The 19826-nt window shown below is 39.5% G+C and overlaps 1 protein-coding gene across 5 annotated transcripts in view; it reads right to left on the bottom strand.

The window, feature by feature from the left end:
- The window catches only part of LOC147609946 (mitochondrial adenine nucleotide transporter ADNT1-like), a 50974-nt gene extending 48241 nt beyond the window's left edge, over positions 1-2733 (bottom strand). For 2 of the 5 annotated variants that reach the window (XR_015264195.1, XM_086787190.1), the window contains exons 1-3: positions 2481-2733; positions 1917-1961; positions 1541-1834 (exon numbers count right to left, since the gene is read on the bottom strand). Coding sequence is in view for 4 of the 5 variants with exons in the window: in XM_086787190.1 (XP_086643316.1) it covers positions 1541-1806 (266 nt within the window). In the remaining variant the exon portion in view is untranslated. Of the gene's footprint in view, positions 1-1540; positions 1840-1916; positions 2036-2480 lie in introns of all 5 variants that reach the window. The other 3 variants (XM_086787194.1, XM_086787192.1, XM_086787191.1) reach the window with 3 other exon arrangements.
- Between the last annotated feature and the right edge of the window lie 17093 nt (positions 2734-19826).

Raw genomic sequence — 19826 nt, 5'->3', positions numbered from 1 at the left:
GTAGTGTCTCATAGGTCATTTTGGTCTTCCTCGGACGTTAATATGATCCTCTCTCTCTCTCTCTCTCTCTCTCTCTCTCTCTCTCTCCCCTCCCCACCCCCCCACCCCCCCTGTGGCGCTCACGCAAAGCCTTTGATACGATGCCCCAAGCCAAACTACTATAGAGACTCCAAGATTTGGAGTACCATCAGACATGATTTGGGGGATCATTGCAAAATATGAGTCGGTCATAGGGCGGGTGAGATGCCCAGGAGGATTATCACACAACACATGAGCCACTCTGACACAAATGGCAGTACTACGTGGATACTTTCATGAGGCTTACAGAGGATGGTTTCATACTGAGGGCCAGATATCATGACATATACATGTCACATGCCATGCGGATTGCAGTGGACCAGTTGTGGGTGTCATCACACCACCTGAGGATAGAGACAGGGAGAGCCATGTAGATACCTCATGAGGAGAGGATATGCACTATATGCCAGAGGGAGGTTGAGTCAGAGGAGCACTTCATATGCAGGTGCACCACATATTATGAGATCCGAGGGAGGTTCTGTTGTCTCTTGAGAGAGAGGTTTGGACCCTTACCTAGGATCATGGATTATCCAGATTAGTGGTGCGTAGGCCTCTTCCTACTAGAGCTTCATCGCCACAGAGACTCACTAATTAGAGAGTTGAGTTTTTGTGGGAGACATCCACCCTAGCCCCAAGGCCTCGGCGACCACCATCACTCCGTTCTTCCAACCAAACACCCATACCCACAAGCTCATCAAGCCACACATTCTCGAGTGCCCAACCACCCACCAGACCCCAATCCGGTGTGACTCTAGATCGGGCCACGGCACTACAGCGAGCCTGACGTCCCACTCCCTGGACCTCAATAGCAACACACACATCAGCCCTAGATGAAGGAGATCTTGGAGAGGCACAAAGCCACCTTCCCACACCCAATGGATATGCAAAGCTTCCTACATGCTACCCCCATTCTTGATATCCTTGATGGCCCCCTCCTCATATCGGCGGGGGGTTAGCTCCATAATGATCTTATTTTGTATCATATGGCTTGGATTTGACATATCAGGGGGTTAGCTCCATAATGATCTTATTTTGTATCATATGGCTTGGATTTGACATTCCCAGCTCATAGCTCTAGTCTATTTTCTTTTGTACCATGATGAGATTACATGGACACTTTTGGTCTCGTAGACCCATTGGGCCTTTTGAAGACGCTTAATATAACTTTCTTTCTTTTTCTTTCTTTTGAAGATGTGGATGGCAAGGACACACTAGGTACATGATGTACACATGCCCCAAGGCCCAAAGCCTTGGGGCTTTAGCTAGGCAGCATTATTTTGTCTTTTTCATCTGTTTACCAGTTTTTTGTAACACATAATCTTTGTAATCCCTTATGTCTCATAGACCTTATGGTCTTTTGAAAACGTTTAATATAACTTTCTTTCTTTCTCTAACACACAGACACGGAAAGGTTACATACAGCAGCAGAACATTTGTCAAGAGCGAGAAGCTAGGTACTTACACTCCACCAGCAACACCTCCAGCAATCAGCGATTTGCAGACAGAGAGAACGGCATTTCCAGGAGTTTTGACGTCTACAGTGGCGAGCTTTGCCCCCTCTGCGAATGTAGCCAGGGTAGAAGCTGCGGAGTCCTCTCCATTGACGTACGAGGGAGATCTTTGGCAGAAAGCTACGTTGCCATGCATGTTCACTTCCTCAGCACTGGCTTGGCCCCCTCCATTCTTTTTCTGTAGTCTTGAGGCTGCTGTCTCGGCTTGAGAAACCATGGATTACGAGCAGAAAGCGCAAGAAGACCTTTTCTGCAGATAAAGAAAATTAGTTTTAGATCATTAAAACTTTAATTTCACATGCGCAGACCATCAACAGAGATGATGACCTGCGAAATTGTGGATTAAAAGCACAAACGGCCAAGAACTCCTTCCTGCAGATGACGTGAGCAGGTTTTAGGTCAATTAAACTTGTGGATTACAAGCACAAACGGCCAAGAACTCCTTCCTGCAGATGAAGTGAGCATGTTTTAGGCAATTAAACTCGTGAGGCTTAAACTCATCCGCAGACGATCAACAGAAATTGCGGATTACAAGCACAAACGGCAAAGAACTCCTTCCTGCCGATGAAGTGAGCAGGTTTTAGGTCAATTAAACTCATCCGCAGACAATCAACAGAAATGCTGGCAAAATACCTATGAAATTCAAAGCAGCAAAGCCATATAACTGGGAAAAACCATAGAACAATAGCCGTGAAGTTAAGCCTTGCAATGCGGCATGCATTCAGCTCTAGAACCGGAACCTTTACAGTAAAGCGTACAGGCTAAGACGAAGCCGTTTCAAAACCCTGGGATCAAAAGGTTTACAGAGAAGCTTGCACGCTTGGAAGGCAATGCGGTGAGCATTGCAGGAAACCTAGCTTTGAAAGGTGAAAGGAGGGGGCGGAAACTTACACAGAGATAGGCGGCGATGAAGCTCGAGGTAGGTTGTGCGGCGCTGCGAGGGTTGTGCATGAACGGTCGAGCTAGCTGAGAAAAGCTCACAGCTCGCCCTGCACGCAAGAGAAGACGCACAAAAGGGGCAGAGAAATCGTGAGAAGCAGTAATTTGGCAAGGGTGGGCGAGCTAGCCGAGAAGGACTGGAAGCTCGCCCTGCACGCAAGAAAAGACGCACAAAAGGGGCATAGAAATCGTGCGAAATAGTAAATCGTGAGCAGCAGTAATTTGCCAAAAGGGGGATGCCGTGAGTGTTTTAGGGCTGGCCCCTAAAACACTACATTATCTAGACTGATAGAATATAACAAAAATTATATCTTGAGGTTTTTGGACCTTAGTTTTTGAATATGCGCACTTGGAAAGGTCTTCCTAAATCCCTTTGTTCATTAACCCCTCTCTCTCTCTCTCTCTCTCTCTCTCTCTCTCTCTCTCTCTCTCTCTGCACGTGTGCTCGTGCTTGAAAGTAAGGAGATGGAGATGGCTCATGCAGATACATGTGCAAACACATTCACTGATGCAGTTGTCTAGGGTCATGGAAATGCCATTTTTGGTCCTTTATAGGTCTTCAAGGTTTAGACCTTAAAAGGTAGACCTCAAGGTTGCTGGATGAAGGAGATGGAGATGGCTCATGCAAATACATGTGTAAACACATTCACTAATGCAGTTGTCTAGGGTCATGGAAATGCCATTTTCGGTCCTTTAAAATAGGTCTTCAAGGTTTAGACCTTAAAAGATGGAGATGGGCCCTCCAATATCAATGCGAGAGAGAGAGAGAGAGAGAGAGAGAGAGAGAGAGAGAGAGAGAGAGAGATCCCTAGCCTTCTTGTAAGAATGCTTGCCATTGCAAGCCTTAAATCAAGCTAAAATAAATGGCATAAACAAATTTGTGACCCTCAAAAGCCCGAAGTATGGCTTGATTACAATGGAGTGGACAAATTTCAAGTACAAACAGGGCTCCTTTAAGTTTATCTAGCAAGTCATCTACTCGAGGTATTGGATATCATTTCTTAACAGTAATTTTATTTAGTGCACAATAATCGATATGTACCATTCTTCTTTTTAACGAGAAGAACTGGAGCACCAAATGGAGAACTACTGGGTCGAATCAATTCCTTTTCTAATAATTCTTCGACTTGTCTTTGAATTTCCTTTTGTTCTAGCATGTTAACTTTGTAAGGAGCTTTACATGGCGGTGAACTACCAGCAATTATTTCAATCTTATGGTCTTTTGGGCGAGGTCTGGGTAAGCCAGGTAGTAAGTTGTCTATAAAGCAATTAGAGAATTTAGAGATGAAAGGGTCATGAGACATATTTGATTTGGAGTCATCCTCGAGTAAGCTGGTTGACTAAAATAAAAAATTTGTTCTTCTTTTTCCATACATCTCTTTTTGCTTGAGTATGAGTCAAAAATGGACCTAATTCACCTTTGTTTTGGTATTAAAGACAAATTTCTTGGTCATCTTTTATTAACCACATGGTATGGGTGTCATAGTCAATATGGGGGTTATGCTCATGTCTCCATGGCATACCTAAGATGACATCCACACCTTGTAAAGGTGCCACTAAGAATGTTCTCTTTTCTTTTAGTAACGAACCCATTTGTAATTCTAAATCTCTAACCTCCCTGGTGCAGTTGTACTTAGTACCTTGAAATGCAACCTTTACTTTGTAATTAGGGTATGATGCATCTAAGTTAAGTGCTTTCAATGCTTTCTCAGAAATGAAATCATGTGAACTACCATCATCATGCAATATAGAAATTGATTTTTCTTTTATTTTTCCTTGAACTTTTAATAAAGCATGAATTGAAAGCTTACCTGAACCTGAATAGTCAGGATCACGTTCCACCATAAAGCCGCACTTTCAATTAAATGATTACAAGCACATTTAATTTTATCTTTTTCGGAGAACTTCTCGCCAAAGAAATAGTCATGTAGTTGGCTAATCCAAGCAATGAGAACTTGTGCATCCTTCTTGCCATCATAATTTCGGAAAGTGAATGCCTTTCCGCTGATTCGTGAGTCTTTCTTAGAATTTTAATAACCTTTGAACACCCAATATTTGTCTCATACTAATTGGCATTGAAAATTAAATCCAAAGTCTAATAATCCCCATTGTTATTGCTAGTATTGCTAGACACCACTAGGTCTTGCTATGCACGTAGGAGGGATCCGTAAGGAATTTTGAGCATAAAGAAAATGCTTAGGTAGAGCACCCATAAATGCTTAGGTAGAGCACCCGTAAAACTTGCCTCTTTATAGCAATGAATAATTGAAGCTAAACCTTGATGTTTATATTTATGATTAGCATAACATGTTATGCTTATTCTCATTAGATGAGAGTGTTGGTGGGTACATGATGATCAAATTTTTTTATTGTGCGAAGGAAATCAAAAAACTTTATTGATATGGAATCAAATGTCAAAAATGATGACGAGATGTTGGTGTAGTTAATTCTTGGTACCAAAATTAATGATGTGGATGATTGTGTGGAAGTAAATCATTACTATGATAAATGTGTTATGTAGAGTGCCTCTTTATGTGTGTGTAAGCCCACGTGAACGCATCCCAAACATGCCAAGAATGCATTAGTGAAGCCCATTAACATCTTCATGTGAACAATCCATAATGGAAGCATGGGGTGTGAAATGTTTTAAACAAAATAAGGTTTTTAAAAATGCTTTGAAGAAAATAAGGTTTTTAAACCTCATAAAATTAGACCTTGAACGATTGCAAATTAACTGCACCACCACAACTAATCCTACATTAGAGATTGTTATTAGGGGATGACCGGTCAATCATGCATTCTTGGTTGGAGGAAATGCATACTGCTTGTTGCAGGATTTTTTTTAAATGGTTGTGAGAGTTTAAAATTTGGCTAAGAGTTGTTGCAAGTGCCATTGGATGAAAAGCAAAGTTGTTAGTTTGATGATAAGCTCCTATCACAAACGTATGTGCTTGTTGCTATTGGTTGTTGGTTTGCTACAAAGGGTTGTTACTTGATGCATATAGAGAGCAAATTTTGTGGATTTTGTCTTTCTCCTTCTTTGCTCACACATGAGTTGCATGCATTAGACACCATGAGCTGCTCTACTAATGGCATGGTACTATAATCTTTTGTGGTCTCTTTTCCCTAGCTCTTCTCCTACTCTCCCTCTTGGAACTCAAAAGATTGCACCTGCCCGTGGCTACTACTTCTACTACTGCAGCTCAAGGGTTGTTAATGATAATTGTGTTCTTGGAGTTGAGAGTAAGGTAGATTATATAATGTTAAAGGATGAATACTACTATGGTAGCCTAGGCTCTAGATTTCCTTTTTTCTATGAGATATGGATTTTTATGTAATAATCTCTCTCTCTCTCTCTCTCTCTCTCTCTCTCTCTCTCTCTCTCTCTCTCTTGCACAAGGCCATGTTTAGCTCAAGAGCGACATGGTCTTTATGCTATGTTCTATGTCTCATAAATCATTTTGGCATTTTCACTACAAGAAATAGGGGTTGTTTTGCGTAGAAATCAAAGGATCTAGAGATTGAAAAAATAACGTTTCATGTTTATAAACACGGTTGGTAACATGGCTACCATGAAACAAAAGAAGCCATTAGAAAATTGGGACTGTATGATGGGGGAGATTAATCTCCCACATTATGACCCAATTTTTTTAAAGTAAATTTGACCACATCATTAAGAGCACATTAAGAAGATTACTATCTAATAACATTTAAGAGCATAAAAAGATATTAAATTTAATATCCAAAATATGCAAAACTATATCTCATTGCATATTGGCTAGGGTTGGGGCCTTGATTGTGATTCATCGTTGGCCTCTCACATATTTTGATTGTTGTCGCACTTGCAGTTTCATCCTCAACCCTCACATTTCTATTGTTTTGGGCTACACGTTCCATTTCTTTCTAGTTGCACATGGCCAAGGCTCGTAGTAACATGATCCGAAAACACATCAAAAGTAACATAAGTGAAAAATTGTTTTACAAAACAAAGATATTATAGGTTTAGGACTCGCTTGATATGCTTGCCAAGTAGGACCTTCATAAATAATAACCCATCCTTCTTTGCACACCCTTTCAAAGAGAGCTTCCTACAACAAACTCATATTCATCCTATGTAGGGAACTGGTCCATTGCTTCAAGCTACATGCATACATTCCGATGAACATTAATTTTAAGTTGTTCTAAGATAATGTTTTTATAATATACTTACAAAGACTTACTCCTCCTTCACGTGTAACATCTCATTGTAGGTTTGCCATCTACCCATGTGTGAATATAAGGGCCATGTAGAGAGAGAAAAACTTATTGACACTTTTCTACCATCTACTCATTTATCCAATAAGAGAGCACTAATATGCATAAACTTTATGCATATTAATTTTCTTGGTTTAGGGTATTTTTCTATCCATTGCTCATAATTTGCATGCTCTATTTATCTATCCATGAAGAGGAACAATATGCATAAACTCTATGCATAGTACATTTCTTGGTTTATGGTATTTTTCTATCCATTCCTCTAACCTACATGCTCTATATTTCTATACATTGCTCTAATTTTCATGCTCTATGTATGTATAAATAGAGCATACATAAAGCTATGTATGCTCTATGTATACATAAATAGACCATACATCGCTTTATGTATGCTCACTAGGGCAGCATTGTTGGAAAGGAAAGTTGTGCCCTCCCCTTGACACATGGTAGACTGGCTAGCTGGATCTATCCCATAGACTTGGCTTGGATCCCTAATACCTAGTATATAAGGTAGGAACACCATAGGCTACTTTCATCCCTCCAACATGGGATAGGAGGGAAAGAGAGCAAGCCTTGGCTGCGACCCTTCGTGGGTGCTGTTCATGGATTGTGCTGCGCTTCTAACATGATGGTATTAGAGCTTGGCTGCATGGGAGGAGCATTTGTGCAGCTGCTTCATTGGCGAGCTGTTTGGTGTGAGTGAACACATGGGATAGGAGGGAAAGAGAGCAAGCCTTGGCCGCGACCCTTCGTGGGTGCTGTTTGTGGATTGTGCTGCGCTTCTAACATGATGGTATCAGAGCTTGGCTGCATGGGAGGAGCATTTGTGCAGCTGCTTCATTGGCGAGCTGGTGGGACATGACTCAGGTGGTTGGGTTGGTCATCACAGGTGGCGCTGGTGAGATGTAGCATAGTGGTTGGGCTACGCTTCTAACATGGTATCAACGCTTGGCTGCATGGGAGGAGCATTTGTGCAGCTGCTTCATTGGCAAGCCGGCCTTAGGTTTGGCTATGACCCTTCGTGGGTGTTGTTCGTGGATTGTGTTGCGCTTCTAACATGGTATCAGAGCTTGGCTGCATGGGAGGAGCATTTGTGCAGCTGCTTCATTGGCGAGCTGGGTGGTGGGACGTGGCTCATCAACAGGTGGCACTGGTGAGACATGGCATAGTGGTTGGGCTACGCTTCTAACATGGTATCAGAGCTTGGCTGCATGGGAGGAGCATTTGTGCAGCTGCTTCATTGGCGAGCTGGTGGGACGTAGCTCAAGTGGTTGGGTTGGTCATCACAGGTGGTGTTGGTGAGACATGGCATAGTGGTTGGGCTGGTCGTCAAGCATGGGTGCTGGCGGGGACTTAGCTGTGCATCTGGTTGGTCATTAGGCTTTGTTTTCACAGGGGTCTTAGAAAGAAAAGCTGTGCCCTCCTCTGGTTGATACGTGGTAGGGCAGGATTTATTCCATAGACTTGGCTTGGAGCATTTGTGCAGCTTCATTATTAGCGAGTTGGTGGGACGTGGCTCAAGTGGTTGGGTTGGTCATCACAAGTGGCGCTGGTGAGATGTGGCATAGTGGTTGGGCTGGTCGTCAAGCATGGGTGCTGGTGGGGACTTAGTTGTGCATCTAGCTACATGGGAGGAGCTTTTGTGCAGCTGCTTCATAAGCGAACTGGTGGGACGTGGCTCAGGTGGTTGGGTTGGTCATCACTCACAGGTGGCGTTGGTGAGACGTGGCATAGTGGTTGGGCTGGTCGTCAAGCATGGGTGTGCTCGTGGGGACTTAGCTGTGCATCTGGCTGGTCATCAGGCTTTGTTTTCATAGGGGTGTTAGAAAGAAAAGCTGTGCCCTCCTCTGGTTGATACGTGGCAGGCAAGCAGGATTTATTCCATAGACTTGGCTCAGGTGGTTGGGTTGGTCATCACAGGTGGCGCTGGTGAGACGTGGCATAGTGGTTGGGCTGGTCATTAAGCATGGGTGCTGGTGGGGACTTAGCTGTACATCTGGCTGGTCATCAGGCTTTGTTTTCATAGGGGTGTAAGAAAAGTTGTGCCCTCCTCTGGTTGATACGTGGCAGGCAAGCAGGATTTATTCCATAGACTTGGCTTGGATCCCTAGTATATAAGGTAGGAACACCATAGGCTCCTCTCATCCCTCCAACAAACTTTTGGTGTAAGTGGACACATAGGATAGGAGGGAGAGAGAGGCCCGGCCGCGACCCTTTGTGGGTGCTGTTCGTGGTGGGTGGTGCTGCTCTTTCGACAAGCATAAATAGAACATATATAGCTTTATGTATGTATACATAGAACTATGTATGCTCATTAGGGAAGCATAAATAGAGCATATATAGCTATATGTATGTATACATAGAACTATGTATGCATGCATAAAGCTATACACTCTCTATGTATGCATAAATAGTGCACACATATCTCTATGCATGCATATATAGAACTATGTATGCATACATAGCTCTATGTATGCATGCTCCAAAAACAATAGATATAAATAAAACCCATGGCATTCGAGAGTGCATTAAAAAAATAGAAAGACATAAGGATAAAGAAAGAATACCTCGTGGGCGGGTTTGTGGTTGGAGATTCGAGAGACTAAATGGATTCTGATCAAGCGAACCTATAAGAAAAATATGACATAAAAGTTCATAGAGCCCAGTTATCATAACCTTAAAAAAATAGAGCCTAGTCAAGTTAGCACAGAGAGCCATTATTACAAGAGCTATAGGAGAATGGGGGAGTGTAGAGCCTTACCTTAACATAAGAGAGCTACAGAAGAATGAGAGAGTGTAGAGCCTTACCTTAACATAAGAGGGCTTGAGAAAACTTAAAGGAAGAAACTACAACAAAGAAGAAAGAAGAGGACAACAAGAGTTTAAAAAAAATGAACTAATTAAAACTTTAAATCTTACCTACCAAAAAGAAGCTTGGAAGAGCTAAGGCACGAGATAATAAAGCATGAGATAAGGAATTATTTTAACATTTTTGTTTGCTAAGGAGAAGCTAAGGGAGAAGACAATGGAGCCAATGGAGGTGAGTGAACATCTTGCTTTTGTGATTGCTTGATTGAGCTTGCTTGCTTGCTTGATAGACTGATGTTGAAATATATGATGTACAAGTGGTAAAGGGTGAGAGAAAGAGGTCATGTAGGTGTAAACACACCACAAATAAAGTGGGCATGTGGGTGGAAAATGGATCTAGGGTTGGCCACCCTAGCTCCCTTGTTGGTGGACCCTATATAAAGGGAAGGAGACCCTACTGTTTGTAACAAGATAACAACACAAGTAACACAACAAGACATTCATAAGGAGAAGGTCAAGCCAACTTTGGAGTGGCTAAAATAGAAGGTAATATAGAAGCTTTCTGTACATCTTGTGTTCTTGCTCTCTCTCATATATGTTGCTCTATCATGCCACCATCAACTCTTGCTTCCATTGTGCATACTCCCCATAATTTTGACATGGTATCAGAGCCTTGCAAGTTTCGCTTCAATCCCCTTTTCTTTCTCTCTCACTATCATAAGCCATTCACATCCTAATCAAGAAGGACAGAATGGAGAATAAGGTGAGAAGCAAACAAAAAAAAGCCATCAAGAAGGAAGGCAACAAAAAAGCTTCATCAAAGAGGAGATTCTATCATCAAATTCAAGATTTTTAGCGAAGAGAAGATTCTATCATCAAATTCAAGATTTTTAGCAAATCGAGAAAGCGGGAAGAAAAGAACGTAAAAAAATGCAAGCAAATTTGGTAAATTTCTGGATTTTTTCCGTCAAGAAAGTCCGTCTGCCATCTATCTTCGTCAAAGATTTAGAACCATGCATGGGAGGTGCTTTGTGATCATGTGAAGGAGTGAAAGGTGTGTTGGGTATGTTTTCTTAACCAAAGGGGCAACATCAGCAACAACAAGCGCATCAAATGCATCATCCAAAAACGCATCACGTCCATCTCTGTTTTCCGTTGCCGTTACCGTCCGTCCACGTTACTACCGTTTTTATCGTTGCCGGCCTCTAGTGGGCTGCCGCCTTGAGCACAGTAAGCGAACTGTCGTCTTGAGTGTGGTGTTTAGGCAAAGCTTCAGCAGCAAGCAGCCTCAACAGCCACAACATAGGCGCATCATCAGCAACGGTGAGCACCGGAACATCAAGCAAAACGGCAGTGGAAAAAAAAAACGCATTTCTAAAGGTTTAAAACCTTTGTTTTTTTTCATCAAGGTTAAAAAACCCCTCTCTTTTCTAAGGTTCTTGGTTCTTAGAAACCTTTCAAAGTTTCAAACCTTTCTCTCAAGGTTTTACAAAAGTTTTTTTCTCATTTCTTTCAAGCTCGAGGCAAGGCAAGCACATGAAGAAATTATTTTTACCATTCTCGCTTGGGAAGGAAAGTGCAAGGTATGCACAATTTCTGAAACCAAGCAAATCAACGCATTAAGCATGAATCCTACTCTAAAAAAAATTTATGAACTCATGTGCATGGAAATTGTCTACCGTATTGTAATGGAGTTAGACATTACCCTTGTGTGGATAAACAAGTGGCAAGACCTCTCCTAAATCAATGTTCACATTGGTGTATGTATTTTTGCATCATGATGAAATGGAAAGGTGGAAGCAAGAAGCATATTGAGAAGCACATGCATAAGCAATTAAAACATGAGTGGCAGCCATGTGTTGGTCTATGTGGCAGCTGGACTAAGGAAGCTAGCATGATTGGAAGGAGACATGTACGCATGAAGCGTGTCTACCACGAGAAAGGATTGGAGAAGCATGAAGATGCAACCAATGAAGCCAACGTAATGAAGAATGGTACATCCAAATCCCACTTGAAGATTGTCTTTTGCAAGAAGATGGTTTCATCAAAGCAAAGGAGCAACAAGTGTGGTGCATGAAGCCAGTATGGAAGAGATGGTACCAAAGATGTTACTAAGGTTTAGGGGAATTTTGTAATTTCTTCACATGCCGAGCAACTCTTCTAGTTGATGAGTGAAGCATGCTTACTAGAATTAGGAGTGAACCACATTTCTCTATAACTCATCACTTTTGTAAAAGCCTAATTTATAAAGGCTACCTACCTTGTCATCTATTCTATAGTTGAGAGGAGGTCATTTTCTCTTGTATGTCTAATGCTCACCTTGCTCCATGTTTGGCATTGTTCCATGGTGGAATTGAGAGGGGGTGTTGAAATATATGATGTACAAGTGGTAAAGGGTGAGCTATCCCGTGTTCCATGGACATGTTAATGAGGACTCAAAAGATTTTTTGGCTTATTTATATAGGCTCATGCCTTTTTTATAAAAACAAGGCTCACGTATATAGGTTGACATCTATAAGTTTACATATGTAGGCTCATGTCTACAAGCTCACACCTTTTTTGTATAAACTAGGCTCATGTATTTTATTTTTTATATGAACTAAGCTTATGCATTTTTATTTTGTGAAATAGGCCTACCTATGGCACATACTTTTATGCCATATGCCTATGACATGGTTGGTGTAATTGGAAATATTTATACTTTAACTTTTGAATAAGTACAAAGGACAAGCCTTTGACATGATTGGTGTGATTATCTGGTAATATTTATACTTTAACTTTTGAATAAGTACAAAGGACAAGCCTTTTCCTTGAAATTGTATACATGGTACATATTATATGATAAGAAAATCCTTAAAGGACATGAGTATGTATCTCCTTATAAGTCTTTAAGGGGGTAATAATTTATTTATACAATATTAGGTATACCTATCTCTAGAATCATATTTGGTTGGCTCATATCTCCAAACTCACGGCTCATATGTTTAGACTCGCAGCTCACGGCTCAAGTCCCTAGACTCATGGCTCACATGTTTACACTCATGACTCATATCTCCAGACTCATGGCTCACATGTTTAGATTCATAACTCACGTCTCTAAACTCATGGCTCACGTGTTCAAACTCATGGCTTGTTAAAAGAGAAGACACGTGGAAGCTCCTCCACACGAATTCGATGTTCATTATGAGAGGGTTCACCTCTTTATATACAAGTTATGAGAAGAAAAAAATCTAAAAACAATGAAAAGCACTTTGTTAAAAACACTTAAGTAAGAAAAAGCTTAGAGCCTTTAAAACCCACTTTTACATGCATACTAAATTAGGGTTGTTCATACACGTGCCTGTGGAACACACTAGAGTGCTCCGATTGTGATGTTATTTGAACTGTTGGGCTCGTCTTATCCTTGCCAACATCTTGAGCTTGTCTTTTCTGAACACTCCCCCTTAAGATCAAGATCTTCAAAATAGATAGCTTGTATTCCATCCATTGTTCACTTTAAGTCTTTCAAGTCTTCAATGAGACGAGCTCCATTGTTGAAAATTTTATATCATCAACCACCTTTGTGTTGTCGAAGATTGAGTCACTCCGACTCTTGACTTTTCCATTGCTTTTGGCATTAACTTTGCCTGCTTTTACACTTGGTGTGTAAACTTTGAGGATTGTTGAACTAAGTTCTTTGTTGGAACTTTGTGATCCATCATTTGATGATTGATATATATCCAATTTCTATGTGTTTGCATGTGTGGTGATCTAGCCTCTCTTGGAGATCTTTGAACCCTTGTTTCATTCTTAAACATGTTCGATGTAGACTTTGAATTCTTGGAGTGTTTTTCATGTTCTCGAGATGTACCAATTTACCAACTTTTTGATTCATCAAATGTCATTTCCCTTGAGATGTGCAGTTCTTTTTTAAGTGGATTCCAACATCTGTATGCAAACTTTAAAAACAACAGAAATCACTTTACTAAAAACACTTAAGTGGGAAAAAGCTTAAAGCTTTAAAAACCCACTTTCACATATATAGTAAATTAGGGTTATTCGTACATGTACCCGTGAAACACACTAGAGTGCTCCAATTTCGATGTTGTTTGATTCGTTAGGCTTGTCTTGTCCTTATTAACATCTTGAGCTTTTCTTTTCTTAACACGACTCATGATCTCCACGCTCACATGTGTTAACTCACGTGTTTGACTCGCGCCTTTTTTTTTGCAAGACTATGGGGTCATGTCTCCTAGAAGCTAGTGTTTGGCTTGGTTTTTAGAGTTTTTTTAAGGTCTTTTGGACTTGATGGGGATGATTAAGGGTCTTAATCTTAGTTAATGATAGTTATATTAGAAATTAAATGTTTATAATATTTTTTTTATGATTTTACATGCTTTTAAGATACCAATTCAAATAATGATGAAAAAATGTGAAATGCATGAACAAAATTTAGCTATCCCACTCTAATCCACACCTAATGGAGCTTAATGCTTATGTTTTTAGAGTGGATTGCACTCCTAATCCTAATTGCTAACCTATTTCCTATCTCATTACAATGAAATCTAAGCTTTTTGGGCTCTCGAGAGGTTCACCTCAAAATATGTAAGTATAGCACGTGATTTCAAATAATGGGATTTTAAATTCAAAATTGTAAGGTAAATTTATAAAAATGCATTTACAAAAGGGGGTTTTTAATCGATTTTGAAAAAAAAAGTCTATAAAGAACAAGGGGTCATTTTATTCATGAGAAATTCACAGGTAATGGGGTTTTTAAAATACCCCTTGAATGCACGTGACACATAGGATTTCTTAGTAGTGCACTCCCCAAGTTTGGGCTCCAAAATCATGCAAATCACTAAGAAACCAAGTTTCTTCTCCCTTCCAAGATATGAAACTAGAATGCCATAATGCAACAAGCTTTGAATCAAAATCAAAAGCAAAAAAAAAAAAACATCCAAGGCTTTAAAACCAGATGTTTTTAGGAGTGTCACCTCCTAATCAACACCACACAATACAGGGTGATCCTTATGTCTTGGAATGGACAGATGAATAGAGCTAAGTCTAGGCTCCACTGACTATGCTAATATAATCAAGCCAAGAGCTTGCCTTAGCTTTACCAAATCATGTGTGGTTATAGCTACAATTGTAACTTCCTAATATGGGTGCACTAAAAAGAGCTTATCTTAACCTTGTGTTGAACCATGTGTCATAAGGCCCCGCAGAATCATGTGTCATTAGACTCTTGCCTTAAAGTTACAATTACAACTTCTGGATGTGGGTGTATTGAATATGTTCAAGTCAAGAGTTTACCTTAGCTTAATTGAATCATATATCATTAGGCCTTGCCTTAGAGCCATAATTGTAACTTCCCTATGTGTATACACTAGTTCGTTCAATCATCGCATCGTGACTTTATTGTCACATCCAAATACTCCTTTGCCAATGTGGTGAATGATGAGGAGCTCTCTATATGCTTAAATGGAGGCAAAAAGAGATAGACTTTACAATGGTTCTCTATATGCTTAAATGGAGGCAAAAAGAGATAGCCTTTACAATGGTTCTCTCTCACAAAAGATGGGGAGGAAGAAGAAACTAATGTAAGAGGAAAACCTACAAATAAACCTATCTAGTAAGCATCCACCAAGTATGCAAGATTCAGTACACCACAAGCAAGTAAGAGTAGACAAGAGAAGAGCTCACAAGTATTCTATTGCAAGGGAATGATTGTGTATTACTTAGTGTCAAAAATGACTTATATACATGTGACTAGTGTTCACACTAGGCTGACCAAAGTTAAAAAATGGTTCGCCTTTATTACTAGTCTTAAGCAACTATATACACAAAGTCCTTAGACTTCCTTATTTGATATTAAGCTCAAGGTAAGGCCGCTTTATATGTTCCAGTTCCCTCTTACTAAAGATAAGTGCCCGTTTGAGAGGGTAAGATGGCAAAGTGACGTACAATATTGCCCTTTTGAGAGGATAAGATGGCAAAGCGACTTACAATAGTGCATGTGGGGGTGAAACCATGTTACTAAAGATGATTGCCCGTTTGAGCAGGTAAGATGGTAGAGCGCCCTAAAGTAGTGCATGTGGGTGAAACCATGTTAACCTATACAGTGGTTAACACAACTCAATGCTAGATTCTTATGTTGTTTTCACCTAAAATTTTTATTATGATAAAGCTTGGACAAGGTCTAAGGTGATTTGTTGGATCTACCCATTTCTCCCTACTTACTACCACTATAAAAAGTCATACCTAGGTAAGTTTAGTATCACAACCATGCATCTACCTATTGCACTTGCTCATCCACACACCTCTTTTTATAGTGTAAGGTGATAAATATGAGGCCATGAAATGATTTCTAAGGAAACTCACTCTCTTCAAATATTTGAAGGTGGAGAGAGTCTTTTGAGGTGGTATGGAGGTTCTAAGCTATATCTTCCCATTGCAAATTACTGATGTTGTTCCATCATGAAGTTGTAATACAAAGTCATAGTTTACATATGTACTCCATGGAGGCCCACTGACACCATCAATATTGGATTAAGATTTTAAAAAAATTGTTGCATATTTGAATTAAATTTGATGACAAGAGATCTTGTAAAAAATTGATGACAAGAAATCTTTCAAAAAACTTTATTTCCATGTCATACCTTTAAATCTTTCACCTTTATATTTATATCTAGTCCAAAATTTTACTCTTATATGTTTTGCTCCCATGAATATGATATCAAATGCTTTAACTTATCTCACTTTTTTCATTCTTGGTGGGCCCTAATTTTGGTAATTATTTTCTTTCTAGTGGATACTTCTTTAGATGAATGCTAACTTTTTCAATGTTTCATTTTACTTTTTCTCGATGCATTACCTTGTGATCACCAATTCCCCAAATTGCACATTTTTACCTTTCCTTTTGCAAAATAACAAGTAAGGGTAAGGTATCCTCTTTACTCTCTTTTACATGCAACTTTAACATTTCTCAAAATTCTTTCACCTTATTGGGATTTCAATCTTTTGTAAACATTTTATTTCTTTGGAAATTTACTTAACTACATAAGACCTTTGAGTAAGAGAGAGAGAGAGAGAGAGAGAGAGAGAGAGAGAGAGAGAGAGAGAGAGAGAGAGAGAGAGAGAGAGAGAGAGAGAGAGAGAGAGAGAGAGAGGAGGAGGAGGAGGAGGAGGAGGAGGAGGAGGAGGAGGAGGAGGAGGAGGAGGAGGAGGAGGAGGAGGAGGAGGAGGAGGAGGAGAAGAAGCATGAAGCATGAAGCCACACCTTGAGTGTGGCATTTAAATGTTTTTATTGGGTGAATAAACCACTTGCTTTGTAAAGTGGTCCAAGCTCTTGTCACACAGTGATGCCAAAGCACCTGTAAAGGAATGTTTTGGCATGATTATTGTGTTTTATTTAAAAATATTACATGTGAACCCACTTTGAGAGAGAGAGAGAGAGAGAGAGAGAGAGAGAGAGAGAGAGAGAGAGAGAGAGAGAGAGAGAGTCTATTACTATAAAAGAATGTAAGTTCAAAGTGGTGCACAATTTGCACTTTGAATTGAGTGGAATATGGGGCTATTCAATAAAAATGTCGTGGTTGCACTTCTCTTTTTAACAATGAAAGGGATGGATTCCTTTGATAGTAAAATACTTATAAAGTTTAATAAAAAAAGGGCTTCTATCTCATATACTAACTTTTTAAATTCATAGATGTGGATTGTCCCTTTCATTCAACACCTTTAACAGCCAACTCTTCATTTTTAAACAAACATGTGTGCTCTCTCTCCCTCCCTCCCTCCCCCCCCTTCTCTCTCTCTCTCTCTCTCTCTCTCTCTCTCTCTCTCTCTCTCTCTCTCTCTCTCTCTATAGATGCCATTTGTAACTTCATAGTTAAAGAGGTCAAAAATGAAGAAGATGCCATGCCATTCATGACTCTATAGTCAAAGAGGTCAATGAATGAATAAAATTGCTAAAAATTCAAAGATCTAAAAGTTTAATGATACAATAAAGGCTTTGCAATAAATACTTGATGCTTGAAATTAATTTGGTAACTATATGTTTGCAAACATATAGTAGTCCAAATATAAGCCATCTTATAAAAGAATAGTTGTATTTATTTAAGTGTGAGGAAACAATAGAAACATGAAAAAAAGTATTACTCTCTTTCTCATAATTCTTAGAAAGGTATTAGTTCAACATTAATTTGGTGATCATATTATGAACATATAAAAATCCAAATAAAACTCATCTTATAAAAAAATAGTTACATTTATCTGCATGGGGTTAGCACTACAAGAATGTGAAAGTAAAAAGTATCTCTCTCTCTCTCTCTCTCTCTCTCTCTCTAACTCTTTGGTCTTTACATAGATGATATATTTAATTTCATTGACTGAATTGGTCAGCTAGGCTCCACATCATTGGTACCCATTTTTCTTTATGCATGTGATATAGTGTTGATCTTTGCTTTAACACAAGGGTTATAGAGACTCCTGATAGCATTGTAGGCCTTTTGTGAGTAGCCAAACCTCTTAGTTAACCTTGGCAAGATCAAGGTTATGATCTTGAACACCTCACTGTAAGATTCCTCCTCAGCCTGAATAATGAATAAGCTTTACTTCAATCCCCTGTAATCATTCCCTATTTCTAAATACAAGAAAATATTGTTTTTCCTTGTTTTTGCCTAGAGATAAAAATTTCTAGAGAGAGATAATTCAATATTGAGATATTTTTGGATAAAAAATTATCCTAATATCAAAAATATGTTTCCCTGAAACAGGAACTCAAAATAAATTTTCCAAGGTGCATTAGGAATCAATTAAAAATGATTTAAAAGACCTTAACCTAAGGGTCAAGATTTTCTAAAAATTTTAGATTATGGTCCAATTAAGGTTCCTATGGGCCAATAAGATTAATCTAAGTGTTGAGATGAGATAAATCCAATGAATAAAAGAAAATACCAAAAAATGAGTAAATGCTCACATAAGATGAAGAGTTGACTGAGTACAAGGTGTATTAGTTAAAAACTATGAGATATTACTAAAAAAATGAGAGATTTTGGTATAATGATACATTTTTGACACCTTGGTAATAAGGAGGGGGGGAGACTTCAAGGAGGCACCTATTTCAATATGTGAATGAGTTTTAAAATAAAAAATATTAAGATATTTTTATCTCTCCTCTCTCCTGGATCAAACTGGATCAAAATATTAAGATATTTTTATCTCTCCTCTCTCCTGGATCAAACTGGATCAAAATGGGAGCTAAACTGGTCCAAATCTTGTCCAGCTTCAGCCAATCCAGCTTCAGCCAAACTGAAGCTGGAAAATTCTAGAACTTAGTTGGACTCAATTAGTGGCCTCCCTCACCTATAAATAGACCCTCATTCTTTTGTATTCTTATCTATAAACTAGACCATGCCAATATTAAATTAGAATAAGCATATTTTCTATTATCTCCTAAAAATACTCTACAATTTGAAGAGATTGGAGCTTCTCTCTCTCTTTAACCTTCCTTGGAGCTTTCCTCTCAACATACTAACCAATTGATTGGTTGGGGGCTTCTTCTAAGAATAGAGAAGTAAGCAAATCAAGAGGTAAGATGTGATTTTATGGTTTTTTCTCTAATATTCTAAATGTTTTCACTTCTCAACCCCTCGTAAGCTTGAGAAGTATTCAAATGAATAGTTTTTCAATGCAAATGAAGCTCTCTAATGAATTCTAATGATTAATCACAAAAAAGTTTACATTTATGCTTAATTAGGATGTTTTTTAAGTGTATCTCTCTCTCCCCAAAAAGTGAAAAGATGCAGGGGAGAAGAGAGCTTGAGCTCTTGCAAAGCAGACACACACTCACAAAACCCTAAAAGAGAACACACAGACACACCATATACAAAGATAAGAGTACACACAATATGAAAAGGTACTCAACCAAATACATACTAGGGTTCTCTGTAGTGTGAACCCAACTAAATGAGCTGGCGCTATAACTATGCTAGTCTCTAGAATGGCTGTCAGTGTGTCACACAGCTTGTCATTCCACTGGCTGCATATCACCCATGATCTCACCAACCATGCCAGTGGTGTAAGTGTGGAGCCTATCCCCCAGGCGGGTCATCAGTGTCCACTGTCTCACTAGATGAGCTCGATATCTCAACACTCCCCCTCGAGCTCAACTCCATCTCATGTACACCAAGCGAAGCCCTGAATTTACGGAGCTTCTCTGTACCCAATGCTTTGGTGAAGATGTCAGCGACCTGATCC

The sequence above is a fragment of the Cibotium barometz genome, chromosome 50 (genome assembly GCF_041138505.1).
Source record: "Cibotium barometz isolate CiBa-2024 chromosome 50, ASM4113850v1, whole genome shotgun sequence".
In the NCBI taxonomy this organism is placed as follows: Eukaryota; Viridiplantae; Streptophyta; class Polypodiopsida; order Cyatheales; family Cibotiaceae; genus Cibotium; species Cibotium barometz.
The sequence above is the reverse complement of the archived record's forward strand: the minus strand, read 5'-3'. Positions and strand labels throughout refer to the sequence as shown.